This window comes from Pteronotus mesoamericanus, unplaced genomic scaffold (genome assembly GCF_021234165.1).
Source record: "Pteronotus mesoamericanus isolate MK-2021 breed Mesoamerican mustached bat unplaced genomic scaffold, CSHL_Meso_final contig_317, whole genome shotgun sequence".
NCBI lineage: Eukaryota > Metazoa > Chordata > Mammalia > Chiroptera > Mormoopidae > Pteronotus > Pteronotus mesoamericanus.
Window position 1 is genome coordinate 424,876 of NW_026555133.1, and position 12,129 is coordinate 437,004.

The 12,129-nt window shown below is 55.5% G+C and overlaps 2 protein-coding genes, 5 non-coding genes and 1 pseudogene across 9 annotated transcripts; 2 read left to right on the forward strand and 6 right to left on the reverse strand.

The window, feature by feature from the left end:
- The first annotated feature begins 2,859 nt into the window (after nt 1-2,859).
- Nucleotides 2,860-7,575, forward strand: HES7 (hes family bHLH transcription factor 7). Of its 3 annotated transcripts, none has more exons than XM_054575586.1 (4): nt 2,860-2,941; nt 6,039-6,134; nt 6,717-6,804; nt 7,124-7,575. In XM_054575586.1, the coding sequence occupies exons 2-4, from the start codon at nt 6,039-6,041 to the stop codon at nt 7,573-7,575; spliced, it is 636 nt and encodes a 211-aa protein (XP_054431561.1). In that variant the 5' UTR covers nt 2,860-2,941. The 3 variants fall into 3 exon arrangements, with proteins under 3 accessions (XP_054431561.1, XP_054431559.1, XP_054431560.1); XM_054575584.1 differs by lacking the exon at nt 2,860-2,941 and adding an exon at nt 5,075-5,127; XM_054575585.1 differs by lacking the exon at nt 2,860-2,941 and adding an exon at nt 5,075-5,127 and having other exon boundaries at nt 6,717-6,798; nt 7,103-7,575.
- On the reverse strand, nt 3,329-3,399 carry TRNAG-GCC (transfer RNA glycine (anticodon GCC)). Its single transcript has one exon. It is a non-coding gene; the product is annotated as a tRNA-Gly (tRNA).
- A 576-nt stretch (nt 7,576-8,151) lies between the features above and the next one.
- Nucleotides 8,152-8,239, reverse strand: TRNAR-UCU (transfer RNA arginine (anticodon UCU)). Its single transcript is given in 2 exon segments — nt 8,152-8,187; nt 8,203-8,239. It is a non-coding gene; the product is annotated as a tRNA-Arg (tRNA).
- A 468-nt stretch (nt 8,240-8,707) lies between these two features.
- TRNAL-UAG (transfer RNA leucine (anticodon UAG)) lies at nt 8,708-8,789 on the forward strand. The gene has a single exon. It is a non-coding gene; the product is annotated as a tRNA-Leu (tRNA).
- A 442-nt stretch (nt 8,790-9,231) lies between these two features.
- TRNAQ-CUG (transfer RNA glutamine (anticodon CUG)) lies at nt 9,232-9,303 on the reverse strand. Its single transcript has one exon. It is a non-coding gene; the product is annotated as a tRNA-Gln (tRNA).
- Nucleotides 9,304-9,770: 467 nt separating this feature from the next.
- On the reverse strand, nt 9,771-10,280 carry LOC129072246 (cytochrome c oxidase subunit 6B1-like). The gene is made up of 2 exons (XM_054575666.1): nt 10,271-10,280; nt 9,771-10,042 (listed from the first exon to the last, which is right to left on the reverse strand). Exons 1-2 carry the CDS (start codon nt 10,278-10,280, stop codon nt 9,771-9,773), a joined length of 282 nt encoding a protein of 93 aa, XP_054431641.1.
- Nucleotides 10,281-10,459: 179 nt separating this feature from the next.
- Nucleotides 10,460-12,121, reverse strand: LOC129072248 (40S ribosomal protein S28-like; annotated as a pseudogene).
- On the reverse strand, nt 10,866-10,938 carry TRNAK-UUU (transfer RNA lysine (anticodon UUU)). The gene has a single exon. It is a non-coding gene; the product is annotated as a tRNA-Lys (tRNA).
- Nucleotides 12,122-12,129: the final 8 nt, after the last annotated feature.

Consider the following 12,129-nt stretch of genomic DNA (forward strand, 5'->3'; position numbering starts at 1 on the left):
GAGCGCTCCTGGCAGCCATTCTGACACCAGGGTGGCGAGGCTAACTTACCTGTGTGTGGAATGACTGGGAACCATGTTAAGATATCCCACAAAACCATAAATCTTATGTCTTTCCTACGCACCTTCCCTATAACCAAATCCCCCAAATGCCCATAGCCACGCCAACACAGGTGGAGGGCAGGGAGTGTGACAGGGAAGTGAAGTGCAAAGTGACAGTGGTCTTTACCATGCAGAGTTAAAAATGTCTTCACTCCGAAACGTTACAGAAGCACACAGCGTGTGAGGAGGCTGCCGGGGTCCTCCCAGAGGCTGTGTCAGTGAGGAGTCCTGAAGCCTAAGCTTCTTCAGTTTCGCGGTGAGTTGGCCTCTGAAACGTTTCATTCCACATCTCAGATGGACTCTCAGCCTGCCTAGAAACCCTATTCTCCTAGTTTAGGTTTGTTTTTCTACTCTCTAAAGTGAACGTTTCACACTTTCTTTCTGCTCAAAGGACCTGTAGCTCTCTCCCCTCCAGAGATAAGCTTGATTGATTCTTCTTTGAGAAAATGAGAGCAACCAGAGATAACTTGCCTCACCCTTCCCCCACCCCAACTGACAGGGCCCTCTGTCCCTCCTGCCCACCTCAATACCAGCTGAGGCGGATTTCTCTCCCTGGCACGGCAGTGCACCTACCCGCCTCCGCCCTGCCTCACAGCCCAGCTTTTGGTTGTTCCCATCAGCCTCAGACCCTTTCTAGCAACCCTCCTCTCTTGTCCTCGTACCTGCCACACATTGTTCTGCTTACCATTCAAAGCAAAACTTGATGGAGTTGTCTATACCCACTGTCTGCATGCCTTCACTTCCCATTCTTCCCTCATCCAGCTCAGTGGGACTGCACAGTCACTCTCCCCCGCCGAGGTCATCTGTGACTTCCAAGATGCTAAACTGGATGGTTGCGTTTCTCTTCTTACTCGGCCTCCCAACAGCTTAGCTAGGGCTGACTGCTCCCTCCGTCTTCAGACATTCTCTTTTCTTGGTTTCCTGGACACCCCACTCCCCAGGCCTTTCAGCTATCTCTCTGATCACTCCAGATTCCTTTGGCAATTCCACATCTTCAACTTGACCTCAAGTGTTAGGTTGCCTTAGGGCTCCTTGCTCAGTCTCTTCCCTTTTCTCTGTCCACATTCTCTCCCTAGGTACTCCAGCCTCATGGAATTAAAAACCATCTCTTCCAATGACTCCCCTGTATTTACCCTCCAGCTCTGATCCTCTAACTTGTATATCCCTCCACTACCTGGAACCTCCACTTGGATGTCTAAGGGGACCTCAACTAACCTGACTAAAATATAATGTTTATTTTCTGTCCCCAAACCTTCTCTGTCCCCTCCCCCTTCCCATTTCAATTAAAAAAAAAAAAAAAAAAAAGCCACCACCAATCTCCCTGTTACTTAAGCCAAAAACCTAGGTGTTCACTTTCCCTCTTTGCGGCCGCCACCTCAGTACCAGCAGCAATCATGTCTGCCTAAATGACTGCTCTGCCAGCCCAGATGATATCCCTGCTTCCCTCCTCCACACAGCAGCCGAAGTGATCTTTTAATACATAGGTCAGTGAATATAACATTCCTATTAAAACTCTCCACTGGTTTCCCATGGCACGTAGACTACAATCCAAACTCCTGGAGCTTCCAGGGCCCTGTGTGATGGGCTATGCATTCCATTTTTATCATTCCACACTCTAAATTCTCCATCCTAGGGACACTGGCCCTCTTTCTTCAGCTCTCACCAGCAAACCCCGTTCCTGCCTCACAGCCTTTGCACTTGTTATTTTTGCCTGGATTCAGAGCTGCCGGAGCCGGGCTCAAATACCACCTCCTGATAGAGGCCGCCTCTGAACACCCAGAGTTAACAGCACCGCTTCCCTCTGAAGTCTTTGCCGTGTCTGATTGTTTCTCGCTGCTTCCCAGTATTATACCATCTGAACTTATATTATTTTATGCTTTCTTAATTATTTTTGACTTCTCTGACCACTATAATGTAAGCTTCAGGGTAGCCCGGACCCAATGTACTCTCAAAGCCTAACCATACTGAGCACACAGGAGGCGCTCCATAAATAGCAGCCGCTGTGCAAGCAAGACACACAGATGCCCAGATTTTTGTACAATTTTTTTTTTTCTGGGGACCACTGTCCCACCTTAGAATTAAGAAGAGAGCATTCCCAGTTGCTGACACAATCCAGAGACAAGACCTAGACCCGGGCCCAGGCGACACAGGCTGAAAGAGAAAGGAGACAGAAACCAGAGGCAGACGCACAGACCCAGAGCGAGTTCTAGAGAGAGTGACCGAGATAGACAAGGCCGAAATCCAGGCTCAGAGAATCAGAGACCTGGGCCTCCACAGGCCCAGGAAGCAGCCAGAGACAGGGCCAGAAGGAGGGGCACGGAGGGAGGCCGAACAGGCCGGAAGGCAGAGGAAAACCAGCACCGCCAGGGAGCCGGGCGGCCCCCGCCCCCGCTTACTAGTGGCCGCTGCATCTGGCGGGTGTGCCCGGCCGCCCGCCGGCCAGACGCGTGCGGGATCAAAGCCGCCGGGAAGGGGCAGGCGAGGAGGTGGCAGGAACCTGGAGGTGTGAGCGAGCTTCCCAGGGAATGGCAGGAGCGTGGGAGCGCAGAGTGCTGGCAGGCGACAGAGACCCCGAGGGAAGGCGAGAGACCCCAGAGACCCGGAGACAGCCAGAGATCGAGACGCGTACGCAGATGCAGAGAGAGACGGAGAGACCTGGGGCCAAAGCTGCAGAGGCAAGTAAAGACCCAGAGAGATGAGCGCAAAAATTGCTGAGACCAGGAAAGAACGTGAAATATGGAGACAGAGACGCCAAGAGGTATGCAGCACAGAAAAACTGCGACAAAAAAGGCCGAGGCACCTGGGCTTGCAAAAAGAAAGGGCGCTTTAGAGAGAACAAGAGGTAAGACAGAGAGCGAGGCAGAGAAATGGAAAGAAGAGCCAGGGAATGGGAGCGCTTGGGGCCGGGAGATCTCGCCCCGCCCCCGCGGAGGGTCCAGAAGACCCCCGGGGCAGGGATCCGAGCGCGGCGTCTTTTCTCAGGGTCACGCCTGCGGAGGTGCGGGAACCCGGGGCGGAGGAAGGGGTGGGGAAGGCAGCAGGAGCCCCTGGCTAAGATGGGCGTGTGAGGGTATATGGAATCAAGACCTCCATCCATAGTGTCCAACCCTGCGATGAAGTAAACCAGTTAAATATTAATATCTGATGGAAATATTAAACACAGATGCTTCTCAGACGTAGCATCAGGTTTTTTCCCGTTTTGGGGAAAAAGGGGAAGAAAACGTGAGCTTGCATTGGCCGGGAATCGAACCCGGGCCTCCCGCGTGGCAGGCGAGAATTCTACCACTGAACCACCAATGCAGATGTACACAGGGCTTTACCAAACTCTACAAGAGATTAAGGCAGAGGTGGCACGGTGGCTTGTTTGAACCGCGGACCCAGTGAAAGAGTGGCTGTGAATAGTTCTTCGGGGTGGAGCAATCAAGCCAGCCTTCCTCTCGCCGGAATCCGGTCACCCGGCCATAAAATCGCCCCATATGGCCAGGGGCGGCCCCACACCCGGGTGCGAATAGCCCGGGGCCCCCAAACCTCGCGTGCAGGTGAGAAAAACTCAGCCTGAGCCCAGGTTCCCAAGGAGGGGGGCGGCGGGGGCTGCTGGGGCCACACATCTGCGCTCCCATTTGGCCCAGGTAGGGGGAGGTGGGCTTGCCGGGGGCCCTGAACCCAAATGGGAGGGCCCTCCCCAAGGTCTGTGTCCCTTCGGGCTCGGACTTTGGCATGGCAGGCTTGGTGAAAAACGGAAAGGTGTGGAGGGGCTCGGGACGGCTAGGCGGAGTCCCATTCGTTTCCGCCTCCGCAGTTACCTTCCGACTCCGTCTCCCGCCTTGTCTTTACATCTCCTTGTTCCTAGCACTTTTGCTGTCCCGTTAAACCTCTGATTTTATCTTCTCAGGCATTTTGTCCTGCAGTCTCCGAGCGTTCACGCATCATTTTTGCAGAGGGCCATGGTCCTAGTTTGAGGTCGGTGTTGATCCCTTTCTTGTATTCCTTTCTTGTCCCTTTCAGAAAACTGTCTGCTCCCCTACAATCACGAGGGGCTTCCTGGGAACAAGCAAAGCGAGCACACTTGTGTCAGGTGTTCTGGCAGCCACACGCCTAACTGCCCTATAGTTTTGAATCAAATAACTTGTAAATAGAAAGGTCTCTCCACCTCCTCTCCGTGCTTCAAATCTTTGCTTCCTCTTCCTTGGGGTTTCCCCCGCCCCAGGTCAGATGTCCCTCAGGATGATCCTTTTCCCGATCACCTACTTTACTCTGATACTATAATAGATATTTGATAACATATCCCCCCGCCCCCACTAGATCCTTTCTAGTGCATATCTCAGTATAAAACGGTCCGGGCCTAGGCCAGTGCGTGCCCACCGCTCACGAGCGCGGATGGCCGTCGTTCCTCCGGACTCCGGCGTGCGGACCGCGTCCCTGCCCTGCTGGGGAACTTGGACATGACTGCCCTAGGTCTGCCAGAGCTGCTCTTCCACCTCCAGACAGAGGCCCAGTTGAATCAGACGGATCCATCCCGCACCCTCGGGTCTCTCCCTAACTAAAGTAGGAGGTAAAATCTGGGGGAAGAAGTATAGGATCCAGCCTTGGAGCTAACTTCTACTTTACGGGTCAGTGGGGGTACAGTGATCTCCCCCAAAAGCTGCGATTCTGGGGCGAGTTCTTCCCCCAAATCACCTGCACTCTCTCCCCCTAATAACCTCCTCCCTTCAGCTGGGACCCGCCCCGTTATACAGCCTTATGGTCTTTAAACCAGCTGGTGCTGCATTGACCCCTCAGTTCCCACACTTCCAGGCCGGTGCACGCCTTCCCCTCCCCCTTGCGCTCCTCCCCTTTCCGGGAGCCTCGTGCCCGGGGCCGAGCTGGGGGGGATCCGGGTGCCTAAGAGGGCGGGTCCGGGTCTCCCCTGCCCCCCACCGGGGAGCCTGAGAGATATAAGGGGCAACGCGAGCAGGGACTCGGTCCACACCAGGGTCCAGAGGAGCGATGGTCACCCGGGATCGAGCCGAGAATAGGGACGGCCCCAAGGTGAGAGGCGGGAGAAGAGGGAGCAGAGAACCCTGGTCCGGTCAGGGGACCGTTTCTCTGAGGCCGTGGGTCTGGGAAGAGGCTGGAGACGCCGGGCTGGAAGCGGGGGGCTGGGGAGGGACGTGCACGGGAGATCCGAGGAGCCAGGAGCTGGGGAGGAGGTTGCAAAGTGTCAAGAAGGGGACAGGGTCAGAGCAAGACCTGCGCGGGCGGCGGAAGCAAGGGTCGGGGGTTTGGGCGAGGGGAGTCGGCCGCCTGCCCCCTCGGGGGCGTGGGAGGGGGCTGGCGCTGGAGGGAAACAGCCGAGAGGAGCATAGAGCCAGGGGCGGAGGGTGGAAAAAGAAAGCGGAGATACACACTTGCTCCACGCTGGCTGGCCCAGTGGGCGCTGGTTCCAGAGACCTGAGACCGGGTGGAAGGTTTTGGGTCCCCCTGAGAACGGTGACCGCTTAAACGGGTTAGAGAGAGAAGAGGAGGCGCGGTCGCGCTGGGTATCTCGCTTTCTACACTCAGGGTCGCCAACTCTGAGTCCGGCACCTTGTGGCCCACGTGTCTGGGCGCAAAGAGGGCCCCCAAAGTTCTCCACTGAGACAGAGAGAGACTGCACGGTGCGGAGAAGTAGAGAGAAAAGAGGAGGAGAAGGAGAGACACAGAGAGGGGAGGAGGGAGGACGAGACTGAGAGAGGAGGATGCAGAAGACCCGGGAAAGAGAGGAGGCGAGCTTCAGAAACTGACCCTAGGGGCGTCGGGAGGGGGAGCGGAGAGGGATCGAGCGGGTCGGGCCCTAGGCTCTCCGGGGCCTTGGGGAAGGGGCGGCGGCGGGACCATCCCAGCGGCGGGATTCCGACGCCCGCGCGGCCGCGCTGAGCCTTGGTCCGGTCGGCCCGCTCTCCCTTTCCTGCTGGTCGCAGATGCTGAAGCCGCTTGTGGAGAAGCGGCGCCGAGATCGCATCAACCGCAGCCTGGAAGAGCTGAGGCTGCTGCTGCTGGAGCGGACCCGGGACCAGGTCAGTCTTTCCGGACCCCCAAGCATCCCGTTCCTGCGTCCCAGGGTTTCCCACTCGGGTGGGGACATAAGCTGGCTGCACTGGCGACCCTGGCCCCCAGGGCATCCTGACCTGAGTCCCGCCCTTGGAATCCCATCCCAGACCCCCTCTTGCTCTCAGAACGCGATCTTCACGGCCACCCCTCGGGTCTGTAAGTTCCACACCCGGCGCTGTAAATTTCACTCCCGGGGGTGGGGGGGGGGTCGGTTTCAACCTCTGGGTCTGTAAATCCTTCCTCCTCCCCCTCCCCCTCCACAGCCAGCGGGGTAGTTAATTTCAGCCATTGGGTTTGCTACTTCAAATGCCCTCCTCACCACGCGGGACTGGTTTCATTCCCTCGGGTTGGACATTTGCGTCTCAGGGTGGGTGAGGACCGTCCTTGGTCGTCTCCACTCCGCATCGGGGAGCGCGCTCTGTGGCCCGCGCGCACGTGCGATCCGGGGGCACCCGCAGCTCCCGCACCCCTCCCTCCTTCCTTCCCCCTGCCACTTTCCCCCTCTCTCCCCACCCCTCTGTCTCTGCGCCCTGCCTTCCTGTCCGTAGAACCTCCGGAACCCGAAGCTGGAGAAAGCAGAGATACTGGAGTTCGCCGTGGGCTACTTGAGGGAGCGAAGCCGGGTGGAGCCCCCGGGTACAGCGCGGGGGTGGGGCAGCGGCGGGGCGGAGGGGGGTTCCCTGAAGTCCGGGCCGGGGTAGAGATGGGGCGGACTTTGCCGTGGATGGTGGGCTTGGGGAGTGGCAGACTCTGCTCTGAGGCGAGGTTAATAACACCCGCGCGTGTCTGTCTCTGTCTCCCTCATTTTCTCCCTCTGTCCGTCCATCTGGTTTCCTGTCTCTGTGCGCCTGTCGGGCCTTGGTACCTCTGCGCCCCGCCCCTTCCCTTACCCCTGCTGGGTCCCTGCCCTGACTGCCCGTGCTCCCGTCGGCCGCACCCGCCGCCGCGGCTCCAGGGGTCCCCCGGTCCCCAGCCCAGGACGCCGAGGCGCTCGCCAGCTGCTACTTGTCCGGTTTCCGCGAGTGCCTGCTTCGCCTGGCGGCCTTCGCGCACGACGCCAGCCCGGCCGCCCGCGCCCAGCTCTTCTCCGCGCTGCACGTCTACCTGCGCCCCAAGCCGCCCCGGCCGGAACCCGTAGATCCGAGACCCCAAGCGGCGCGCCCACTGCTGGACCCCGCCGCCCCGGCGCCTGGCCCCGCGCTGCACCAGCGCCCCCCAGTGCACCAGGGCTCCTCCAGCCCTCGCTGTGCCTGGTCCCCGCCCCCTTGCTCCCCCCGCGCCGGGGATTCCGGCGAGCGGGCGCCCCTCACCGGACTGCTGCCGCCGCCTCCGCCGCCTCACAGACAAGATGGGGCGCCCAAGGCCCCGCCGCCCCCGCCGCCCGCTTTCTGGAGACCTTGGCCCTAAGCTTTGGGGGGTGGGGGCGGGGCTGGGGGTAGGTAGAGACTCCAGCCTAAGGGCAGGAGAGGGACCCGGGCGTCGGGGTGAGGAGGTGTTGGGGAGGGCGGCGGGGCGCGCGGGCGCAGCGCGCGGGTGAGATGTGGTCTATATTAGAGTATCTATATAAATATATATTTCCCTGGTTTCTGTCCCTTTCCCCTAACTCCCCACCCCCGCGTCTAGGACTGTACCCTCTCTGCCCCCGGCCCAGCCCCAGTCCCTTCTCGAGTCCCTAGTGCATGGAATAAAGTGGTTATTAAACCCCCGTGTGTCCCAGAGCCAGGGGCCTGCCTTTATCTCGGCGTCCACGCCCACTTTCCCCTTCCTTATGTCTCCCATCCCTCCCTCCGCCCCCACCACCCCAGTCCTGCTCTCCATGGCCCAAGCCCCGGGGCAGACAGGTAAGTAAAGAAGAGAGCAGAGCGAAGACTGAGGTTGCAGCTGAAAACAGGTGGGAAACACAGAGATAGGGTAGAGGGAGAAGGGATGGGGGACCTTTAAGCAAAAACTAGATATAGAGGAAAAAAGAAAGTTGAATAAAATCGACTCTGGTGGGATTCGAACCCACAACCTTTGAATCGCTCATTTCATCACTAGAAGTCCAATGCGCTATCCATTGCGCCACAGAGCCCACTGGTGGGCTGTGGCGTCTGATGGTTTACGGGTAATAGCATGGGGGAGGGGAGGATGTGTGCCAAGAACGCGTGGTTTGAACCTCGGAGGCCTGCCTGGGAGAGCGGGCGCAAAGCAGGTGAACCAGGTGGGAGTGCGGGCGCACATGGGTGGAAGAAAAGAGAGAGAGTAACCAAATAGGAGCGAGGGGGTGAGCTACAGAGCTCCGGCTGCCTGCTTGGGGGATGCTTCCAGCCCAGGCGCACCCCACTCCCTAGATGTGGCCTCACCCATCAAAATAAACTTGTTTCGTTGTAAATTTCTGTGTTGCTGTTTCCTTTAGTCTACCTGCTCTGCCATCCGCAGGTTCAGAGTTCTGAGTCTAGATTACTTTCAAACAAAAAAACGGTTAATTAAATACGACCATTACTCGGTTACTTCTCCACAGTCTCTTAGGAGGACTGCGGAGGAACCTTCACTTCACGCAGGTAGCGTGGCCGAGCGGTCTAAGGCGCTGGATTTAGGCTCCAGTCTCTTCGGAGGCGTGGGTTCGAATCCCACCGCTGCCAAGTCAGAGTTTTTCCCGTGGGTTATACACAATGGAAAATTATATAAGCCCCTGTGGGGTCCTCCTCAATTTTACGAGGACTCCTGCTGGAATTCTCACTAATCTTCCCTTTCTGGTAGTTCCAGACGTAGTTTTAGCTAGGACTGTGTTCTGGTCCCAAACCAAAACCTGAAGGAAACTGCCAAAGTAACCCTCATTTCTTCACGGCTTATCTCCCCTTTAACATGTCCTCAAATGACGTTCTCAAATCTCAGAATAAGTACACTCGTTCATAAACACATTTAAGTGACTTACTGTGTGTTTTCCTAACTGTGTGCTAGAGCATCCAACTATCCGCCCCGAAAAGCTCATCGGTTTGTAGTTTTTCTTTTTAGATCCTCAGATCATAAAAGCACCTCATTTATAAAACTAATAAGACGCACTGGTAATGAAAACAAAGCTCAAGGTTCCACCGAGATTTGAACTCGGATCGCTGGATTCAGAGTCCAGAGTGCTAACCATTACACCATGGAACCCGCTCGCTCTCCGTCTTTTCTGAATCATTATACATTAGCGAACCCCCTGTTCTACTTACTCCTCTGCACTCCGCCCTTTACAGAAGACAAAATAACATAAGAACAGCTGTCGGATAAGGTAGAAGCCGCTATTGAACATCTGAAATACGAATTGAGATGTACTGTAAGTGTAAAATAGAAACTGTACTTAGCATAAAAATTGTAATTTCATGAATATGAAAATGTTAATATGTGTTAAAATGCTAAGATTTTTAATATTTTGGGTTAAATAAAATGTTATGAAAATTAATTTCGACTGTTGTTTTTACAGAAAAGATTTTCTTTTTTTCTTTTGTTACACTTTTCCAACAGATATTTATTGTTAGTTAAGCCATAATTCAGGATCCTAGGATGGGATGTACCCAGGTCCCCCCTTCACCTCTCTGGGAGAAGGATGGAAGACAGAGGACAGGTGGGGTGCAGCCAGTTCAGACCTTCCCAGGAAATGTACCTTGTGCCCGGCGGTCATCCCAGGCCGACAGCCAGGATACGGGGCAAAGGGACTTGTACACACGCCGGTACCAGTCACACACGGAAACTTCACCCCCTTCAGCAGTCATTGCCTTCTCACAGCGGTGGAAATCCAGGTAGTTGTGCCAACAGTTTCTGGTCTCATTCTGGTTGGGGAAGCGGCTATCAGAAGGGACAATCTTGTTGTTCTTGATTTTGGTCTTGATGTCTTCTGCTATGTTGTTGACTCCTAAAGACGCCCCTGAAGCCGCTCGCAGCTCAATGGGAATAACAGATTTTATTTCTTAGAACAGTTTTAGGTTTCCAGAAAATTTGAACAGAAAGTACAGAGAACTCCTGGCACATCCACAGTTTCTTCTTCTACTATTATTATTCCATTTTTAGCCTTATTTAGGTATAATTGATATACAAAAACTGCACACATTTAGTGTATATACACTTTGGTGGAACATTTTACTCTTTTTCATACAGCTACTAGAAAACGTAAATTAGTGTATGTGACTCGCATATGTAATGTTCTAAAACATCTTTGCTTTCCTTCCCGTTATTCGTTCTGCCTTCTGAAAACTAAAACCCGCGACGCACTTAATACTACTTTTTTTTTTTTTTTTACAGACTATAAAAACTCTTTGTTAATATTCGAATATCATCCCCCATGGGCCCTGTGGTCCACCCAGACATCCAAGACCCAGACGCAAATCCAGCGCAGCGTCGGAGTCTCTCGCTGTGACTCCAATAGGGTGAGCATGCGCCCTAATGCACAGGGCCTTTCACGCTGTGGATGATGGAGCGACTCGTGTCGTCCACGAATTTCACACGTACCTGCGTGCACCGTCCCTGGGGGAACGGTTCTGATCAGCACCTTAGTGACCCTGGCTAGCTAGATAGGTTACACAAGACTCGTGTCTATAATGGCAGCGGCCCTGCCACCACTTCCTTCTAAAATTAAGAAATAGTATTTTCTTTATTCTTTTCCTTTTTTTGTTCGAAGGAGTACGAATACTAATTGTACTAAAAAAGGAGAACGGTGGTGTTTAGGTAGAAAAAGTAGTCGCCCGAACAGGGACTTGAACCCTGGACCCTCAGATTAAAAGTCTGATGCTCTACCGACTGAGCTATCCGGGCTCCTGCATGAAAGCTGCTCCACTATCCTTAATAGTATATTACTTGTAAAAGTTCACGCTCGCTAAACCGAGGGGTAATTGTATGTACGTGTTCAGAGGACTCCGGCACACTCTAGGGAGCTGGAGCAGCCGAGCTACTGCTGATAGAGCTTCTTAGCCTCTCTCGAGCACAGTTCCCGTGGAGTTCGGTTTGCTAAGGCTGGAGCGCAACGAAGGCTGGGATGGTGCAGTGCCGAGACTGGCCGCGCGAGGTCGCTGCCGGCTGCCTGCTGCCGGCTTCCCACGCGGGGTGGTTTCTGGCTAATCTGGAAGACGTGAATTCGAGGCACCCCGGCACCCCCGCTCCCGCCCAAAGGTCGAGGGCGGGCTAGGAGCAGAAGAATGCCACATGGGGCTTTCAGATGCTGTGCACCTGGAGTGCACTTCGGTACCTAGACGGGCCCCATTCCAAGGGAGAGATTGATACTGGTGTGCCGAAGACGGGGGACACGGAGGACTGGGCGTGAGAGGGTGGTGCGGAGTGCGTGGGGTGACAGGAGAGTTGTTTCTGACCCCTATCGAGTTTGCAGGAATACATGTGAGACTCACCTGCGTGTGGCTCTAGTCACGTGTGGTTTACGGTAGTGTGTATCACTTGTGTATAGTGATTCACATGGATGATTCACAAGCGGGAATGTGGGTGCTCTGTTCCCAGTTGCGTTTGAGAGAAGAAGAAAGGGTCTTGTGGGGGAATTTGGGTGTGGAGGGACGGACAAGGGCCCCAGCGTATCTGCAGGTCCCCTGACGAGGAGGAGGGCAATGTTCCAATCATACAGACGTCACCTACTCCCTCTTTTTCAGCATTTGGTCCCTCCCTTCCCAATGGGGCTCGAGCTCCTGATATCCATCCGGGTGATCCGCCCTGTTCTGCCAGCCTGAGGGACCGGCTGTGCCAGAGGGAAGCAAACAACTATTAGGGTGCGAGTGTGGGCGGAGAGGGGGAGCCGGCAGTGAGCAAGGGCAGAGGCCAGGAGTTTCTGGACAGGGAGCATCTCAGAGAGAGCTGAGCCTTTTCTCAGAGGCCAGGTCTGCCCCCACACCTCCCACCTCAGACCTCCCCTCAGCATCCCAGCAGTCCAGACCTGCCGGGTCTGCGGCGCACCTCCAGGCCAGCTGCTGCTGGGGCTAACTTTGTCTGAGGGCATCCCACCTT